This window comes from Halichoerus grypus, chromosome 8 (genome assembly GCF_964656455.1).
Source record: "Halichoerus grypus chromosome 8, mHalGry1.hap1.1, whole genome shotgun sequence".
NCBI lineage: Eukaryota > Metazoa > Chordata > Mammalia > Carnivora > Phocidae > Halichoerus > Halichoerus grypus.
This window is the reverse complement of record NC_135719.1, coordinates 50765688-50786922: the sequence shown is the minus strand read 5'-3', so window position 1 is coordinate 50786922 and position 21235 is coordinate 50765688. Positions and strand designations below refer to the sequence as shown.

General features: G+C 39.2%; 1 protein-coding gene across 7 annotated transcripts in view; it reads left to right on the top strand.

Moving 5' to 3' along the window:
- The window catches only part of APH1B (aph-1B gamma-secretase subunit), a 162964-nt gene that overhangs the window by 23530 nt on the left and 118199 nt on the right, over positions 1-21235 (top strand). For 4 of the 7 annotated variants that reach the window (XR_013450449.1, XR_013450450.1, XM_036081151.2 and 1 more), the window contains exon 6: positions 6075-6269. Coding sequence is in view for 5 of the 7 variants with exons in the window: in XM_036081151.2 (XP_035937044.1) it covers positions 6075-6242 (168 nt within the window). In the remaining 2 variants the exon portion in view is untranslated. Of the gene's footprint in view, positions 1-6074; positions 9742-10473; positions 12333-15919; positions 21148-21235 lie in introns of those variants that run through there. The other 3 variants (XM_036081152.2, XM_036081149.2, XM_036081148.2) reach the window with 3 other exon arrangements.

Sequence of the window (21235 nt, the reverse complement as noted above, 5' to 3'; positions counted from 1 at the left end):
TGGTGGTGTCCTGCCTCATGTCTCTCTCTTCTCCATCCATTTAGAATTTGTATCAGGTTTTCTCATACTGGGATCCTTGACCTCTGATACATCTAAAGTGCCGTCTTACAGGGATGCCTGGCTGGCTCAGTCAGTAGAGCATGTGACTCTTGATCTCAGGATCATGAGTTTGAGCCTCAAGCTGGGCATGGAGATTACTTAAAAGATGATAGATAGATAGATAGATAGATAGATAGGTAGGTAGGTAGGTAGGTAGGTAAAAATGTAGTCTTACTGCTTCCCCTACCTAAAACCTTTCAGTGGTGCAGGATACTAAAGTTACCTTTAATATGATGGCAATCATGTGAAGCCAAGTCTTCATTGGAAAAAAGACTGGAAAGAGACCGCATTAAAATATTAACAGCATTTATCTCTAGCAGTAGGCATAATAAATAATAAATTTTATAGTGATAGGTGTTGTGGACACTAGAGCAGGTTAAAAGGAATCCAGAGTGTAAGGAGGCAGGAGATGTCAAATTTTTTAATTAGGTGGTCAGAGTAGGCTTCATTGTGAAGGTAACATTTGAGCAAAGAAGTGAAGTAGATCGGTCATGTGGCTGTCTGGAGAAAGAGCATCCTGGACTGCACGGCCAGTGGCAAAGTCCTAAGATCAAAGAACTTGCTTGGCATGTTTTTGGAAGTAAGGGTGGCCAGAACAGAGTGAGCCAGGGGAAAGTAGGAAATACTATCACAGAGTTGAAGGTGGGAGGGAAGTAGAGGTTGGAAGTGAGAACCACATCTAGATAGTGCAGGACTTTGACATTTACTCTCAGTGAAATGGGCGTCATTGTAGGGTGTTAAGGAGAGGGACATGATCTGACTCACGTTTCAAAAGGATCACTTTGCTGGTGTTAAGAGTAAACTGTAGCAGGGGAAAAGATTATAGTCATCAAGAGGAGGATGGTGATAATTTGGGTGAAATAGCAATGGATATAATGAGAAATGATCAGGTTAAGGACATATTTTTGAAAGTAGAGCCAACAGTATTTCCTGACAGACTGGATAAGGCATAGGAGAGAAAGAAGAGGCGCCAAGGGTGTTTCCAGGGTTTTGGCCTGGGCAATTAGAAGGATGGAGTTGCCATCATCTGGGATGGGGAAGCTTGTGAGGGGAGATCAGGAGTTTATCTGGGCACATTATAAATGTAATAGAAGTGCCTATTGGACATCCAGATGGTTGTTGGGCAGTTAGATGAAAAAGTCTGGAATTTGGGAGAGAAATCCAGGCCAAAAAAGGTGATTACAAGGAGTAAATTTAAGCAGACAAGAAAAGAGGCCCAAGCACTGAGCCCTGGGACACTCCCACATTGAGACTGGGGAAAGAGGAGCCAGCAAAGGAGACTGAGAAGGAGCCACTAGTGAGGTTGGAGGAAAATCAGGAGCCAGGTGTCCTGGAAGCCAAACGTATTGAGGAGAAAATGATCAACTGTAGCAGATGCCTATGGAATAAAACCCAGACTTCTTTGTTTGACCTAAGTCTCTTATCAACCATACTAGTGCAAAACTTACCTCTTGCTGCTCCCCACAGTTCACATCACGCACTCCATCTAAATTGATCCATTATGGCTACCCAACAGGCATGCCTTGTCCATGTTTTATCTGCAGTGACTCATCTCCCCTTAAGCTAGGTCAGTTTGGAAAAGTACTCATTCAGTGTGAAGCCTCCCTGGAAAAGGTGCATATTCCAGACTCAGCACAATCATTAGCCCTTAATTCATATCTGTGTTATAACACTCATCCTCAGAGAGCATTGTTTTATATTAATATAGTTCTTATATCTCTCCAACTAGAGTTTGATCATTAAGGATGGGACCTTATCAGTCTTTATCTTCAATCCAATAAATGTCAAATATTGAATAGTTGATCTTCTCTTTAATGATTAAAAAGAACCCAGGAAAATAAACTAAAATAAAAAGGACCTGGGAAATTTGAAAGATTATATACCAAAATGTTAACAGTGGTTATCTCTGAATAGCATATTTCAGAGAATGTTTAATTGTTTTATTAAAATACACATACAGAAAAGTATACAGATCAGAAGCATACATCTTGATGAATGTAACCTATGTACCTCAAACCCAAATGAAAACTAAAACGTTATCAGCGCCCACAAGCCTCCTACCACGGTCCTGACTTCTAACACTGCAGCTCGTCTTGCCTTTTGGTATTTTATGTAAACAGTACCATTTAGTCTTTGCTCTTGTGTCTGACTCCTTTCACTCAGCATCATGTTTGTGAGATTCATCTGTGTATATAGCTATTTTTTTTTTAAAGATTTTATTTATTTGACAGCGAAAGAGACAGAGAGGGGACACAAGCAGGGGGAGTGGGAGAGGGAGAAGCAGGCTTCCCACTGAGCAGGGAGCCTGATGCGGGGCTCGATCCCAGGACCCTGGGATCATGACCTGAGCTGAAGGCAGACGCTTAACCGACTGAGCCACCCAGGCGCCCCTCATCTGTGTATATAGCTATTAATTGCTCATTTTTTGCAGTATAGTATTCTACTTTGTGACTGTACCTTGCTTTGTCCATTCTACAGCAGAAATGGTGTCTCCAACTTCTAACTGTTGTGAATAGTAATGCTTTGAGCATTCTAGTATATGTCTCTTTTTAATATATGTACACATTTCTTTTGGATATATGTGATATGTGCCTAGGAGTGGAATTGCTGGTCATGGGGTGGACATATGTCAACTGTTCGTACCACTCAGTTTTTCAGAGTAATTGTATCAACTTACATCCCCACCATTAATTTGTGAGTAACAGTTCCTCCGCCTCATCACCAGCAGTTAGTATGTCACGCTTTTTATTGTTATTCATCTCTCTGGGTATATGGTGGTATCACATTGTGGGTTTAGTTTGCATTTCTCTAGTGATTAATGAGATTAAGCATGTCTTCGTATATTTATTGGCCATTTGGATAATTCTTGTGTGAAGTGCCTGTTCAAATCTTTTGCCTATAATCCTATTGGGTTGTCTTTTTTATTTTTAGGAGTTTTTTCTGTATTCTCTAGAAAAGGTCTTTGTCAGATGTACCTACTGTAAATAACTTCTACAGTGTGGTTTATCTTTACATCCTCTTTATGTTTTTTTTTTTATGAGCAAAAGTTCTTATTTTAATGTAGTTTGATCAATTTTGCTTTATCATTTGCAGTTTTTGTTTTCTGTTCACTAAATATTAACCTATCTGAATTTCAGGTTTTAAAATTTGTTATTTTACTCATTTGTGTATTTTAATTTTCTAGAACAATCACATATTGCTTCTGTAATTGTTTAAAGGAGAAAAAGTTTTAAAGAAACTAAAGAGAAATACAGAAGAACTTAGCACCCTGTGAAGTAAATTAAAATCCAGTGGATTTCTGAAGAGTCCAGAAAATGCTCAATGCCTGCCATGCCCACAGATGCCTCTTGAGAAAAGCACTTTTTCTGCATAAGGTGCCACCTGCAAAATCAGCCCATTTTGCTGGCCAGAGCTGATAGGCAGGGTTGGCATCTTAACCAGGGGCATGTGCAGGTAGGGTGAGAGTAAGAACACTGACGAGCCATGGAGGCACTCCCCTTGAAGCCCCTTATCACCAGGGGTCTATGGTGACAGGTTGACCCAATCAGATCCTCTCCTTTGTTAAGTGTAAGCACTGGGCTAGTTGGGAACCCATCTCTCCACATTACTGTCACCCAGTAAAGGAAATATCCCTCCTTCTGTCAAAGGCCAGTCCCTCCACCTGGGCTCTAGATCCAGTTCTCTGCTACAAGGACTTCACTCTGATTGTGCCCTCAATCCCACATCACCAGCTTTTCCCTCTCATCAGCATATAGACATATCTTAAAACTCTCCACTATTGCCTTTCCCCCATCTAGCCATCACTCCTTTTTTTTTTCTGTTCCCCATCACAGCAAAATTTCTCAGAGTTACCTCCACTCATTTTGTCTCCACTTCTTCACCTCTCATACTTCTAGTCCAATCAGGCTTCTGCTCAACTACCCTTCTAAAATTACACTTGTCAAGATCAAAGAAGACCTCTATTTCTAAATCTAATGGACATTGGTGTTCTTGTTTTCATCTCAGCAGCCTTTAAAAGAGTTGACCACTCTCTCTGTGAAACATTTTCCTCTTTTGACTTCTACATCACACTGTCCTGATTTTCCTCTTACCCCACTGTTTTCCTCTCACCCCCCGCCCTTTGCTGACTCTTTTTCAGTAAGAGTCAGGCTGATAAAATGGTGTTGACACTTTTAATTTGCTCCTGGGATACTAAACAGCACAAAAAATTTATAAATATTCTCAGAGCTTGGTCCTGACTTCTCCTTTCCTTTCTCTCTGTAATAGCTCCCTAGGTAACTGCATTCAGAGCTATGGCTGTCTATGGACTGTGTTTCTATATTCCTTTTTCTACCCCAAGTCTCTCCTCTCAGCCCCATATTCATATGCCTAATGCTTTCCTGGCATCTGTCCTTTGAAATCTCGCAGGCATGTCACTCTTAGCTTGTCCTCATTGGGCTTGATTCTCACCCATCACTCTGAGCATAGTCTTTCCCCAAGTCTTTGTCATCTTGTTAAATAGCACCACCATTTACCAAAAGCCATAAACATGGAAATCATTTTGCCCCCCCTTCCCCTCACATTCCATCCATCAGCAAGTCCTGTCAGTTCAGATCGCCCACTCTGTCCATCTCTACTACCGCCACCCTGGTCTAAGTCACCATCCTATACTCTCCTCAACCAGTGTAAAATCTTCTTAACGAGTCTCCCTTGTTTCACCATTGCCTCCTTTAGCCCATTCTGTGCAGTTTTATTTATTTATTTATTTATTTTTTTAAAGATTTTATTTGTTTATTTGAGACAGAGAGAATGAGAGAGAGAGAGAGCACATGAGAGGGGGGAGGGTCAGAGGGAGAAGCAGGCTCCCTGCCGAGCAGGGAGCCCGATGTGGGACTCGATCCAGGGACTCCAGGATCATGACCTGAGCCGAAGGCAGTCGCTTAACCAACTGAGCCACCCAGGCGCCCCTTTTTCTGTGCAGTTTTAAACATCTAAATCAAGTCACTCAGCTCCCCTACCTTGACCCCTTCTGTGACCCTCCATTTCACTGGGGATAAAGTCTACACTTCTTACCAATGTGCTGCATAACTGGTTCCTGCCTTCCTCTCTGACCTCATCTCATGTGCTGCCCCTCCATCTCTACACATCATTAACACTCTTCTCAGGTTCTCAGCTGCACCAAGCTCTTTGCCCTCCTGTGGTTCCCTCCCTCAGTCTACACAAGGCTGGCTCTGTCTTCCAACTATATGTCAGTTTAAATGCCATTTCCTCAGGACTTCCCCTGAGCAACCTAAGTAGACCACCTTGTTCTTATCTAGCACCATAACGATTATGATTATTCTATCTAGCATTCATCATAATGTGTAATTATTTGATTCATTTATTTGTTTCTTCATTCATTACTTGTCTCTCTTACTAGCATATAAGCTCCATTAGGATAGATACTCTTAGATACTCTGGTCCTCTAGGATAGATACTCTTAGATATTCTGGTCTTCAATGTTGTGTAACACGATACCTCTTGGCATTCCATCAGTGTTTTTTAAATGAACTTTTAGAACCCTCAGCAATTGTGCAGCTGAAAAAAGATGCTATTCCCTCATGTTCCCTTGAATACTAAGGATTCATCCTAAAGTAACTTGGACTTGCCTTACTTTCTTGCAAATTGTAAGAGCCGGTTAATACAGAAATTATTATAAACTGGGCTCAGCTTGTATAACATGTATCTTCCATTGGGTATTCCATTAGATTCTGACTTCTAATTACTCTCTCGGTTTTCCATTTGAATATAGGAAAGCACACTTCTATGGGCTAATGTCTGTTGACAAGGTTAGTTCTGTGTGTCTTTGTGGTACTCAATATGTGACATACATCATATGTTTGGTGAAACACAGCCCAGCTATTGAAAGTATCCTATATTTTCCTTTATCTTTGGTTACTCTACATGTTTAATAAGCTTACTGTTATTATACAAGCTGATTTATTTTTCTTTTGCAGACCTTCATAAGTCCTCATTATGGAATAAATCTGGTGTCAACATATATAATTATGGTACTCATGGGCGTCTGGGCATTCTTTGTTGCTGGAGGCAGCTGCCGAAGCCTGAAACTCTGCCTACTCTGCCAAGATAAGGACTTCCTCCTTTTCAACCAGCGCTCCAGATAACCTCTGAGAACCAGCACCTGTCAAACAGTAAGCTGCATCTTTAGAGGAAGCACAACTGTGCCTTTTTCTAAAAATTCCTTTTCCTGGTGGAATTTAGAAAAAACAAAACCATCTAGATAAAATATGACTTTCATGCAACAGCTCTTTGAAAGGGATACATTAGTGGATGTGCATGTCCTGGCTACACATTAGAATATCACCTGGGGAAGTATATGGAATATTGTTATCTGGGCTCCACCTTCCACATTTACTTGATCTGGGCATTTGGTAATTTTTAGGATTTTATTTATTGGAGGAGGGGGGGATGAGCAGAGGGAGAGGGACAAGCAGACTCTGCCCTGAGCATGGAGCCTAATGTGGAGCTCAGTCTCAGGACCCTGAGATCATGACCTGAGCTGAAACTAAGAGTCCGACGCCCAACCGACTGAGCCACCCAGTCACCTCTGGGCATTTGGTAATTTTTAAAAGCTTCCCAGATGACTCTGATATGCAGCCAATTTAAGAAATCGGTGTCCAAATAGGAACTTTCTGAGAACACCATAAGTGAATAAAAGTCGGATGTTTAGCTGTCTCTCAACTCAGCTTGTGCTGAGCAGGTAAATCTGTCAATGTCAAATCCTGCTTGGCCTTTGTCTTTTTAAGTTATGAAGTCACAAAAGGCTAAAGGGCTCTCATCCCTATGAACTGTTTTCATGTTCTTTACTAGTACCCTATTTTATGAGAACATGGCAGGTTGTGCTTCTACATGCAATAGTAAATCGCACTGACTTACTATGATAATTTAGCCAAAGTAAGCTATTGATTAACAAGCTGCATTTTTTTCTCTAGTTTTTCCTCTAGATTTTGCTTTTTGAGGCATTACATTTTTGTGAGCATCGATTCCGTTTCTTTAACTAAAAACCAATTTTTTTCTGAATTCTGGGAAGGTCTTATAAACCAAGAATTTTTGTGCAACTTCTGTAAGTCTTTTCTGGGTTTAAGGCTTTTCATGAGCTGTGTCCCAAGGCAGTGTTTACCAGCTGCGCGCGGGGAGCGGGGCCGGCTGACGTGAAGCCTGTTCTGCTAGCTCTGAGCGGTTCTGCTGCCGGTTGCTGAGTGATGTGCCCTGGGACGGGCTTCACTAGCGCCGGTGAAAGCTTATCAAAAGCATGAGGAAAACAAGCCAAAAGAGTGATGTTGACACTTTTAATGTGCTCCTGTGATACTAACCAGCACCCCCCCCCCAAATGAGGTAGTGTAAAATTGAAAATGTCTTAAACTGCTAAATTCATGCTTTTACAAAATCCATATAATCTTTAGATCTAGCAAATGTCTCTGGGTTTTAGTAGCAGATATAACCTTCCCTTTCTAGGAATATCCAAGGTGTTTGTTCAGCTTCTAGGCAACCCTTTTGATTTCTTTCATAAAGAGGAAATGACAGTGAATTGCGCCTTCACTAACTAGAAATTGTTCCCAGTTGATGGCTTTTAGGGAGCGGATGGTGTGAAATGAGAATTCCCTACACATTAAGGTGATAAGCTCAATGGATCCCACATGTACAGTAGAACATCCAAAAGAAATAGGAGCAGCAATGAGAGGGCTCACCAGTGCCATGACAGATGGAAGAATTTGACAGTACTCTGGTGGGGAAGAATAATGAACATGTTTAAAATGGAAAGGTGGCCAATATTTTGGGCTAGCCACACATCATTTCAGGGCCAGAACCTCTCACATGAACTAGACCTTTATCAGTGAAATCCCTTCCCGTGGTTAAATAACTAGAATTTCTCAATCTAGGGATTCAAGAGAAATAGGATTTCCAGCAAGGCTGTAAACAGTCCCTAGCAATTATAGTTATTCCCCTAAAATTTACTTTGCAACACTGATACCAATGCTTCCACTAGAGTTTGTGGTTTTCCACCATTATACAGGATTTTCCTTAGACTAGAAGAGTCATAGGAAGAGTCAAGGACTGAGAGACTGAACAGTGAAATTTACTGTGTAGAGTTGAGGGGAATGAGATACCCATGGAACTGGGCTTTAATCCTGTGAGAACATGGTGTTCTTTGATGAACAGAATAAGAAAAATATATAGTTGGTTATCACTGTTGACTTACAAATCTCTGAAATGAATAGTCTGATAAAATATTTGATCTGTAAAGTATTGAAAAATATGAGCATTAATAGTTTAATATTAAGTAAAGAAGCTGGGATACTGTAAAATCTCATAAAAACTTGTCAGGCAAGAGGAAATTTTTCTTTGATGGTGAGACTCTTGTCTGAGGAAATTATTTAATAATCTTTGATGCCCTGTGAATAAAGGAACTTTGTACTCCTGATTTCTCTTAAAATGTGAGCATTGCCATAGTCAGTTTAGGTACTATTTTTACAAATAGCCCTGCTTTGCCTGATGCCAAGGGTGCCCAGAGGGAGAGTATGGTTTTCCTCTGTTGCTGTGTATAGACTGAGATGCCTTTTTTTTTTTTCTCCGCATTTGTTGTCTATGAGGAGCCTTCTGAGCCCTGATAGTATTTGGAGAGGAAGAGGTGGTGTTGATATTTTATGTTCTCCTCCACACAAAGCTTTCTCAGTTTGGAAGGAAATGGTATAGTTAAAGTTGACCTTGGAATGTGAATATTGTTGCAGTGCTTGAATATTTTGCCATGTGATTAATAGAGATTGATTTTGTTGCTCTCTAATAAATTTGTTTTTATTTTTTATTCATTTAAGTTAGTTGTAACTGGAGAAGTTTTGTTACCTCAATCCTGGCCTGCCTGGCTGATATAGTAGTAGCAGCCTCTTTTAGAGCATCTAATGAAAACGTGGCTGAAAGGAAGAAATGATGATAACTGCAGATTGCATAGAGAATGGCTTTTGTTCTCATTGTTAAATTTTTTTTTTTTAAGCACATTTCGATGTTTGCTGAGAGTGGCAAATTCACATAAAAAATACTAGGTGTTCTTGTCCATAGAGTTGGGTGCAGGATAAGCAGTTGTGACAGGAGCTTCCTCCTACGTGTACTCCTCCACTTTGCAGTCACCTCAGACTAGCCCCGAGGCAGGAATTAGCAGTCACTGTGGGCCTGAGGGCTCCAGGGAGGACAGGGTGGCAGTCTGTCTTGGGCAGCAGCAGCCTGCTCCCTGGGAAGAGCTCCTTGAAATTGCTAGCTCTCATTGGTTAACTTTTTGTTGGGTCCTACTGTTCCTAACTCCGGGTGGACAAAGTAGATATCACAACAAAACAATTTTAAAGTGCTTTGCTTAGAGCATTTTGTTTATGATTGCAGTGTTTACAGTTCTCATTTAATAAAAGGCGTTACTTCTATTAAATTCTAGTGTTTAGAGAGTTGGCTATTATATGTATCATTTTATATAAGTATACAATATGTATCGTTTTATATAAGTTATGCTGTTATGTCGTGTATACTTGTAATATCAGGCCTTGCATTCAGTACACAATGCAATAGACTCTTTCCAGACCTGTATTTTTCAGTGAACAATAAAAGTATTGTTTGGCACTACTCGTTTCCCACGTGTCCTCTTCTTTGGAGCAGTGTATTCTTCAGTATCTGTTGTTACACTTTTTGTCTCTTATAAAACTTGGCTGTATATTCTGTTGTTTATGACTGGTCAGCTCTGAGACTTTTTAAAGAGAAATCTTTGTTACCTTAAAATTTATAAGGCCTATTTCATTTCTGTGTGTTCAGAAACAGTTTGGTGCAGAGAAGTTCTTTGAGATGTCTCAAACCAAGTGGAAGATTATTCTCAAAGCTCCTGGAAACTCACCCTGAAAAATCTACTCTAAGTAATTGTAAAACAGGGAATTTATAAAATATCATAGTGGCTAAAGATGGCAGTTGGTTGACAAGGAGAGTAGAGTTTAGTTTTTACCCAGTGACTCTAAGCAACCCATAGAATCCTTTTGTTTTTTCTCCCCTTGGTGTGGAGACAGTGCAGCGAAGGGATTGAGCTTGGCTTTCACCGACAGGCTATATAGAGAATTGTTATGGCCTGAAACTCAAACCATGTGATGCCTGTTCACTCTGGTTTGAAATGAGGCTGCTCTAGATTTATCTTGACTGTGTTATTAGATGAAATATCCTCAGGGACCAAGAGCTTTTTAGTCCTCACTTGTAAGCCAGTGGAAGAGGTGTGCATTTCTTAGGTAACAGCCCACATTTGTGTACAATTTGTTTGGCCCTTCCCTACTGAAACTGTGGCTCTAGTTTAATTGTTGTTTGTTTGGTATTTAGTTGGAACAAGGACTTCCCCCGTGTCCAGCCTCAACACATGAGAAACCTCCAGTGGAAAGAAGTATATAGTTTATCTTCACCTCATTGAAAATGCTGAATAGATGAACCACTCAACCACTCAACTGGCTTATGGATTCAGTCTCAGTAAAATAATTTTTAAAGATTTGACACATTCTCAGGTGACCATAATAGATGCTGAGCCCTGAGCAGGTCCCGGTTTTAAGACTCAGTAATAGGAGGTACTTGTTGTGTAAGTGTCGATCACTGTAAATTCTTCTTCTACCTAGTAGTAAAACCATTCATTTTTCAGTGCTTGAGCAAAATCAGAGATGGGGTTTGTAGTGTTTAATCAGGGCCTACCATGCACAGAACACTGTATTAGATACTTTAAAAGGATGGAAAAGAACAAAATGGGAGAGATCTTTATCTTCTGGGAACATACAATCTAACTGCCTGGATTAAAACACATAAGTATTACCTAATGTATTACCAATTATGAAATAATATAGAATAGCTTGAGTGCATGATACTTGAAATTTTAGCAGTAGACAAAAGGCACCTGGGTAATGGATGTAGATCCAGAGGAAAAGGTGGGACTGAGGACTGAACCCTGGGGCTCTCCAATTGAGAGGTTGGAAAGGGGAAGTGGAGTTGTCCACTGAGGAAAGAAGGAAAATCAGGAGAGTGTGATGGCCTGAGAGGGGAAAGTATGTCAAATGCTGTTGAATAATGAGCAAGATGAGGAGTAAGAATTGATGATTACATATGGAGAGGTAGAATTTTAGTGTAGAGGTGAATACCTAAATGGAGTGTATTATAAGGACATAGACATAGCGTATCAAGTACAGATAACCATTATAAATATAGTAGGGGAAAGGGATGATAGCCTGAGGAGGATGAGGGGGCAACAGAGAGTGTTCTTCTACCCCCCCAATAATAAATCATTATAACAGCATGTTTGTGTAAAGATGGGAATCACTCAGTGGAAAGGGAAAAATTGATGATGCAGGAGATGGGGGGATAGTTGCCAAAGCAAACTACCTGAGGGAGTAGAGTGAAATTTTTAGCACTAAATGCTTATATTAGATATGTCAAAATGTTTAAGATCAATGACTTAAGCTTCTACTTAAACTAGAAAAAGAGGAACAAACTAAAGCTAAAATAAGCAGAAGAAAGGAAGTAGTGAAGAGAAGAGCAAAAATCAGAAAGCAGAAAAACAATGGAGAATTTCAATAAAACAAAAATCTGGTTCTTTGAGAAAATCCATAAAATTGATAAAGCTCTGGCCAGATTGATGAGGAAAAAAAGAAGGTATAAATTATGACTAGCACTACAGATCCTACATTTATTAAATAAAAATGGAATATTGTAAACAAGTTAATGCCAATAAATTTTAAACTTAGATGAAATGGACAAATCCCTTTAAAAAAAAAGTTCACTCAAGAAGAAATTGAAAATCTGAATATCCCTTCAGACTATGTTTTTTCTTGTGAACATGCCTTGTAATTATTTATTAGAAGCTGGACATCATATATTGAATAACAGGAACTGAAATAGGCTTTTGGTGTAAGTTTTATTTAATCTGGGCAAGAGTTGGAGTGTATTTAATGTTTGTTGCAGCTCTCAGTACCAGAGGCTTCAGATTCCTCTAATGGCCTTGTTTTTGTCTGCTCCCTTGACTTTGGGCTTCCCTATATGCTCTTCATCAAAAAAAGTCTGTGTCTTAACAGCTCTTTCAGCTATAATCCACTGTTATTATATTGGAAATATATTGGTGTGACAGTAAGATGTAAGAGAAAGAATGTGTCCTATAATCTTAAGATTAAATTTCAGTTTCTTAGGGGCACCTGAGTGGCTCAGTCCTTTGGATATCTGACTCTTGATTTCAGCTCAGGTCATGATCTCAGGGTCTCGAGATCGAGCCCCACATTGGGCTCCTCGCTGAGCGTGGAGCCTGCTTGAGATTCTCTCTCTCCCTCTCCCTTGGTGCCCCCCCCCACCCAGGTCCCTGCACTCGGATGCTTTCTCTCTCTCTCAAAAAAAATTTTTCAATTTTTTTAGTGGGCCTGCATAGACTAAGTGTCTCTTAGCTTTTTACCCCCATAGGAAAGACGGGAAAGACAAAGGGGGCTAGAGTGGAAGTAATGCCCTTTCCCCTAGATGGGATAAGGCTCTTATAAGATCTTTTTCTCTGGAGAGTAGGTCTTTGTTATGGAGAGCACTGGACATATTTTACCATGATTGCTCTTACCCTTACCCTGCCAGAGCCATGGAGGATTGACTCTGAGCTTCTGGTAGTATTCCTGGCAGTAAAACCTACAAAAATGTGAGCCTCCTAAGATTGTGTGCTAGTCTTAGGAATTTCTAACTGTTATGCTATTCCACAATCAGACTCCAGCAATTTGTCAAAATTAGCATTTAAGTATCCCTATGGATTTATGGCTCTAGTGGCTTCTGCTCTAGGCAAGCACACCTCAGTTGTGATTCTCTGGATTCACCTCTGTCTCCAGATTTCAGGGTGATGGTTTGACCTGAGACCTCAGTTCTCTAACAGGTGCAAGACGTTATTGATTTTTATTTTGTTTAGTGTTTTCTTGTTGTAAGGATGGGAGTGACAACTTCCAAGCTCTTTACTACATGTTGGAGCTAACTAGAAATCCCCTATATCAAAGAAATTGAATTTGTAGTTTCATGAGGGAAATTCCTAGAAGCCTTCATTGGAGAATTCTACCAAAGAGAAGGAAGCAATACCAATTCTACACAAACTGTTCTAGAAAATAGAAGAGATGGCACACTTTCCAATTCATTCTATGAGCATTAACAAACATTACTTGGTAACAAAGCCAAAAATGTTTCATTATAAATGAAAACAAAAATAAAAATAAACTACAGACCAGTCTCTCTCATGTAGATACATGTAAAAATCCTCAACAATGTTTTGGAAAATTGAATTCAGTAATACATGTGACCAAATGGAGTTTATCCCAATAATACAAGATTCGTTTAACATATAAATATCATTGAGTTCACCATGTTAACAGACTAAAACAAACATATGATTATATCAATAGATACAAAAAAAGCTTCTGACAAAATCTAACCTCTCATTTTTTTTATTAAACAACAACTCTTGGCAAGCTAACTAGAAAGGAATTTCTCTAACATGGAAAGAAGACATCTATGTAAAACCTGCATCTAAGGCCATACCTAATGGGGATAAAAGACTGAATGCTTTCTCCACTAAGATTGGAAACAAGGCAAGGATGTCCATACTCGCCACTTTGATTCAACATTGTACTGGAGGTCCTAGCTTGTACAAAAAGACAAGAAAAGGAAATAAGTCATCAGATTGGAAAGGAAGAAATAAAATTCTCTATTTTCAGATAATATAAATTATTGGTGTAGAAAGTCCTAAGGAAACTACAAAAAGGTGACTGGAACTACTCAGTGAATTTAGCAGGGTTATAGGATACAAGACTCAATTTTTGACACAAAAATCAATCATGTTTCTTGTAGCAGCAAACAATTGGAAATTGAAATTGGTTGGCTCTCTAGAACTAGTTTGCTTCTCAAACTCTATAGTGAAAGGCCATTAAAAAAAAACTTTCTAATCCATCACAGATCGATACTTTTGTAAAATACAACAAAAATGAATTATTATGAAAATGTGATAAAACAGACATTCAAATTACAAACCCAAAATTGTTCTTACTAGAGTCAACGGATATAAAATTACATTCAGTAAGTAAAACCAAGGCAAACATGGAAAAAAAAAGAATTGCAAAATGTATGTTTATTGACAATGTGCTTACAGGCAATAATACAGAATCAGTATTATACACAAAACTTTTTGTTCTGTTTTAACTGAACAAAATGTAACGAAAGAAAAGGCAATTCTCCATATTAAATATCTATTTAACACACTCTGAAAGAATAATACCCAGTATATCAATATTTTAAACTTTTTAACGTGATAAACTTATGTCTTGTTTGTTAATTTATCTAGTCTAGATTGGGTTGATACAATGCTGCTTTCAGAGAATAAAGCATATTTAAAATCTTTCTCTGAACAAGGCAGAGGATCATAGGGGAAGAGACAAAAAAATGAAGACGAAACCAGAGAGGGAGACAAACCATAAGAGACTCTTAATCTCAGGAAACAAACTGAGGGTTGCTGGAGTGGAGGGGGCTGGGTGGGATGAGGTGGCTGGGTGATGGACATTGGGGAGGATATGTGCTATGGTGAGTGCTGTGAATTGTGTAAGACTGAGGAATCACAGACCTGTGCCCCTGAAACAAATAATACATTATATGTTAATTAAAAAAATAAGATAAAATCTCTGCTGATCCTACTAGATACCAAAATATACCATAAATCTACAATAATGGATATGGATAGAAGATTCCAGAGCAGGCCCATGTATATATGAAAATCTAGTATATAACATAATTGACATTTCAAATTAACAGAGGAAGAATCAGCTATTCAATAAATGGGCTATTTGATGTTTTATTTGATTATATTTGAGGGGGAGAAAGTAAAGCCAGGTCCTTATTTTGCTTTTACTATAAAACAAAATGTAAAGATTAAAAATTCAAATGCAAGAAGTGAAACTATAAAAGAACTAGAAAAAAATTAGAATACAGTTGATCCTTGAACAATGCGGGAGTTAGTGGTGTTGATCCTCCTACCCACTCTGCATGTAGTTGAAAATATACGCATAACTTTTGACTCTCTAAAAACTCAACTACCACTAGCCTACTGTTGACTGGAAGCCTTACTGATATAAATAGATGATTATCACATATTTTATATGTTACATGTATTACATACTGTTTTCTTAAAGTAAGCTAGAGAAAATGTTATTTTAAAAAATCATAAGAGGGGGGCGCCTGGGTGGCTCAGATGGTTAAGTGTCTGCCTTCGGCTCAGGTCATGATCCCAGGGTCCTGGGATCAAGTCCCGCATCGGGCTCCCTGCTAGGCGGGGAGCCTGCTTCTCCCTCTGCCTCTGCCTCTCTCTCTCTCTCTGACTTTCATGAATAAATAAATAAAACATTTAAAAATAAAATAAAATAAAAATAAATTAAAAAAATAAAAAATCATAAGAGGGACACCTGGGTGGCTCAGTTGGTTAAGCATCTATCTTTGGCTCAGGTCATGATCTCGGGGTTCTGGAATTGAGCCTCTCCTCAGGCTCCCTGCTCAGTGGGGAGTCTGCTTCTCCTTCTACCTCTGCCCCTCCTCCCATCTCTAGCTGTCTCTCAAATTAAAAAAAAAAAAAATCTTTAAAAAAATCACAAGAGAAAATACATTTATAGTACTGTACTATATTTATTAACACTAAGTTTATGTTGTGTGTTTACAAGATGAATAGTCTTGTCAGTATATACATCAATATTTTCTTTTTTTTTTTTTAAGATTTATTTATTTATTTATTTGACAGAGACACAGCGAGAGCGGGAACACAAGCAGAGGGGGTGGAACAGGGAGAAGCAGACCTCCCGCCGAGCAGGGAGCCCGATGCGGGGCTCCCTGAGCCGAAGATCGACGCTTAACAACTGAGCCACCCAGGCGCCCCAATATTTTCTTATATGATACAAAACACTGTAGATGTTATATGTATTTTTAACACTAGACATCAAAATTGAAAAGATAATGTTAAAAGGTTATATTTGTTTCAGGTATAACAACTCATGGGTAGTGAATAACAATGCATTGATAATGAAGAAGCAACAATATGATTGCTTTATGGTAATCATATTTTTATGTAATCAATAAGATTGCTTTATGGTAGCCTAGCCTACACACTACTGAATGAATTGTTACAAAATTTTTATGACATACAGTATTATAGTCCTATTCATAATACAGTATTGGAAACATTGTTATATTTTTTAAAAAACTGCTTGTGATGATAGGTTGACATGCAGTTTCTCCAATTATGAGAGGCATACTGTAATTATCGAAAGCAAAGTTCTAAAACAGAAAACTAACACGTTGTTAATTTTATATTAACTATCGTTCACCTTATGCCTATGTGAGGATGGGCTGTCCACTTCCATACCAGTCTCATACGCGATGTTCTATGTGATGAACCCTTGGGTGATGCTGGTAATGGTGACACAGAAATGTCTCACACAGTTCTTGTCCTGCAGTTATTAGGTTTTCATATGAAGACACAAACACAACAGATAAGTTTATTGACTGTATGGCATGATGATTAGTACTATTCATTAAGTGGAAGTGAATCATCATGAAGGTCTTCACCCTCATCATCTTCACACTGAGTGGGCTGGGGAGGAGGAGGAAGAGGAAGGGTTGGTCTTGCTGTCTCAGGGGTGGCAGAGGGAAGAGGTAGAGGAGGCAGGAGGGAAGGCAGGCACACTTAGTGTGACTTTATGCAAATACATCATAATTTCTGACTTTTTCATTTCTCTAAAAATGTTTCTCTATGGTACCAATTCTTCTTCCACCATCTGCTTTAGTTTCAGTGCCTGAATAGTGGAAGGGTCCATGTTATAGAAGTCAAAGCAGTTTTGAATCATCAGAAGGCTTCTGCCAGTTGTCTAACGTCAGCTTGTTTTCTGGCACTACTTCTTCTGTGTCTCCTTCCTCATCATCTGGCACTGGTTCCGGAGCACTCATCTCCATGCAGTCATCTTCTGTTCATTCCTCTGATGCGATGTGTATTAGCTCTTGAGTTTCTCCAAGATCCATATCTTGAAACTCACCTTTATTGCCATATCCACAGTCTCCTTCATGATTTCCTTGATTGGCTCTGTCATAAATCCTGTGAAGTCAGGCACGGCATCTGGGCAGTTTTCTCCAGGAGGAATTTATTCTTTCTGGCTTGGTGCTTTCATGGCTTTTCCTAGAACAATTATGGCATCTTTGATGGTGTGATCCTTCCAGACTTTCATGATGTTTTCCCTATCAGGATTCTTTTCCATAGTGTTGACAGTATGAGTCTTAAAGGTCTTATGACCCCCTGATCTGAGACTGAATTAGAGACATTGTTTGTGTTTGGGGGTCAGTAAACCACTTTGATGCCTTCTTTGTTGAACTCATGGGGTTCTGAGTGGCCAGAAAAATTGTCCACTATCAAAAGAACTCTAGGGGCGTCTGGATGGTTCAGTCAGTTAAGTGTCCAACTCTTAATTTTGGCTCAGGTCATGATCTCAGGGTCTTGAGATTGAGCCCCTCATCAGGCCCTGTGCTGGGCATGGAGCCTGCTTAAAATTCTCTCTCTCGGGCGCCTGGGTGGCTCAGTTGGTTAAGCGACTGCCTTCGGCTCAGGTCATGATCCTGGAGTCCCTGGATCGAGTCCCGCATCGGGCTCCCTGCTCGGCAGGGAGTCTGCTTCTCCCTCTGACCCTCCCCCCTCTCATGTGCTCTCTCTCATTCTCTCTCTCTCAAATAAATAAATAAAATCTTTAAAAAAAAAAAAAATCTCTCTCTCTGCCCCTCTGCCCCACCCCCAAAAAGAAGAACTTTAAAAGGCAGTCACTTACTGGGGCACCGCTGGCTCAGTCGGAAGAGCATGCAAATCTTTATCTTGGGGTTATAAGTTCAAGCCCCATATTGGGTGTAGAGATTACAAAAGAATAAATAAACTTTAAAAAAAAAAAAAGGCAATCACTTACTGGCAAGGTACTTCCTGACTTCAGGCTCATTGATGGAACCAATCCAGAAAAAGAGTTCTCATCGTCCAGGCCTTCTTATACAACCAAAAGACTGGCAGCTGGTATTTATCTTTTCCTTTCAAGGCTTGGGGCTTAGTAGCATTATAGTAGCATTATAGATAAGGACAGTCCTCATCCATAAAGCTGACTGCATTTGCACAAAACAGTAGTTAGCCTATTCTTCTTGCCTTAAATCCTAGTGCTCAATTCTTTATTAAGGAATGTCTTTTGGGGGGCACCTGGGTGGCTCAGTTGTTAAGCGTCTGCCTTCAGCTCAGGTCATGATCCCACAGTCCTGGGATCGAGCCCCACATCGGGCTTCTTGCTCAGCGGGAAGCCTGCTTCTCCCTCTCCCACTCCCCCTGCTTGTGTTCCCTCTCTTGCTGTGTCTCTCTCTGTCAAATAAATAAAATCTTAAAAAAAAAAGAAAGAAAGAAATGTCCTTTGGGGCATTTTTTTTTTCTAGACTAGGGTACTTTTGTCTGCATTAAAAACCTGTTCAGGCAAATATTCTTTCTCAACAGTGATTTTCTTAATGGTGAGGAGCTCATCTGTTGTCTCTTGGTTGGCAGAAGCTGCTTCTCTTGTTATCTTGACACTTTTTTTTTTTTTTAAAGATTTTATTTATTTTTTTGATAGAGAACACAAATAGGCAAAGAGGCAGGCAGAGGGAGAGAGAGAGAAGCAGGCTCCCCGCTGAGCAGGGAGCCCAACGTGGGGCTCGATCCCAGGACCCCAGGATCATGACCTGAGCCGAAGGCAGCCACTCAACTGACTGAGCCACCCAGGCGCCCCACCTTGACACTTTTTAAGCCAAACTTCTTTCTAAAATTATCAAGCCACTCTTTGCTGGCATTAAATTCTCCAGCTTTAGCTCCTTCACCTTCCTTTTGCTTTAAGTTGTCATATAATGACTGCTTTTTCTCAAATCATATTAGAGTCTACAGGAATGCCTTTCTTATAGCAATGCTGCAGTCACATAAAAGCTGCATTTTCAATACAAGATAAAGGTATTTTGCAAAAAAGTGCAAGGTTTTTGCACCTGCTGGCATAGCCGAAGTGACGGCTTCGTGAATTTCCTTTCCCCCCCACAGTGGTCCTTACGCTGGATGAATTTACCTTGAAATGGCAGGCAACCACAGCTGCAGACCTCAAACTATGGTACTTATCAAGCAGTTCAACTTTTTCTTGTAATGTCTGTTTTTTCTGTTTCTTAGGAGCACTTCCAGCATCACTAGGGGCACTCCATAGGGGTCCCATAGTGTTACTCAAGGTTTACACTTTTGCAGTGAACATAATGGAAAATATGTGAGAATGGGAGAGCTCACTTTTTACTGTGAGGTGCAATTTTACTGGAGAGGTGAATTGGTCATGCAGAGATGATTACCATCACACAGCATTTTAAGCGGATACTTGCAACACTTGAGTTCACCTCAATAGCAACAGGAAGTGGCTGTGAAATTATTATGGTAGTACAGTATGTACTGCAGTAAATTTTATGCGGTGAAGATTTAATACTGCATCTTTATGTTTGTTTACCTTTCTCATATGTGCATAAATTTTGATAAATTTTAACTTTTTATAAAGATGTGTGCATATTTTATGGAAGTAAATGATAATGTAGACTAGTATCTACATCTGTTTTATGGATGACATACCTAACATTTTCTTAATTTTTTTGATATTTCTCAGCTATGCAATTTGTCTACAAGCTTTTTCAAATTGTTGCAAGTCTCCAAAAATTTTTTAATATGCTTATTGAAAAAAGTCTGCCTGGACCAGCCCAGTTCCAACTTGTGTTGCTCAGGGGTCAACTGTAGTTTCATAATCTTAAGGTGGATAGAGTATTTCTCAGCACTTTATTACAAATCACAAAGAGAAAAAATGGACAGATTTGACTGCATAAAATTTAAAACAGCTAAAGATACCCTAAACAAAGAAGACTGGGAGAAATACCTTTGGCTTATACTACAAAGAGTTGCCACCTGTAATATATAAGAAGCTTCTATAAATAAAAAAAGATGATTGATTTAGTGAAGTGATCCATGGACATAAGCAGATAATTCACAGATAAAATGTAATAGCCAATAAACATAATGTAAAATGCTAAACTATTAATAAAAGAAATACAAAACAAGCAAATAATTTTTAGATTATCAGATTGTCAAAGATGAAAAAGATTGATAATATCAAGGATTGTTGAACGTATGGTGGAAGCAGCACGTTGTGAGAAAGCAAATTAGTACAACCCTTTGGGTGGTGATTTAGCATAATTCATTATATCTATAAAATTTTGAGATGTAGCCCGGTGATGGGTATTAAGGAGGGCACGTACTGTACGGAGCACTGGGTGTTATACGAAAACAATGGATCGTGGATCACCACATCAGAAACTAATGATGTATTTTATGGTGACTAACATAACATAATAAAATTTTAAAAAAGAAAAAGAAAAAGGAACCAACTGAAAAAAAGAATTTTGAGATGTGCATATTTTGAACCAGCAATTCCTTTTCTAGGAATTTATCCTATTGAAATATATTCAAGTAATGGTAAGGAATTTGCAACAATGTCTGTCAGTAGAGCTTTGCCTCAAAGAACAGAATAGTTTATAGCCATTAAAAAGAATGAGGATGTTTGGAACATGTTAGAAAACAAAAGCAAGGTATAGATCATTCTTTCATTCACCAGGCCATTGTCATTAGGCCAGACATTGTGCTGGATACTGAGAATGTGAAAGTGAAAGTAGACAGGCACGATCCTAGCCCTTATAGAGCATACAATATGTATCCTATTAGTCCATTTTATTAAAAATGAATATTAAAATATGCACACCGGGACATAAAGGCTGGAAAGATAAAACTAAATTGTTAGCAATGCTTATTTTGGGATTAGGGGGGACTTTTGGCTTTATGCATATATTATTTGTATTTTTTTAATGAGCATACATTGTTTAAGTAATCAGATAAAACTATAAGCGCTTCCATGATTTCTGTTGTCCTTATTAGAAAATGCACATCATTCAAGGCCTTTCACAGTCTGATCCCAACCACTTTTTCCTGCCTCCCACCATCCCT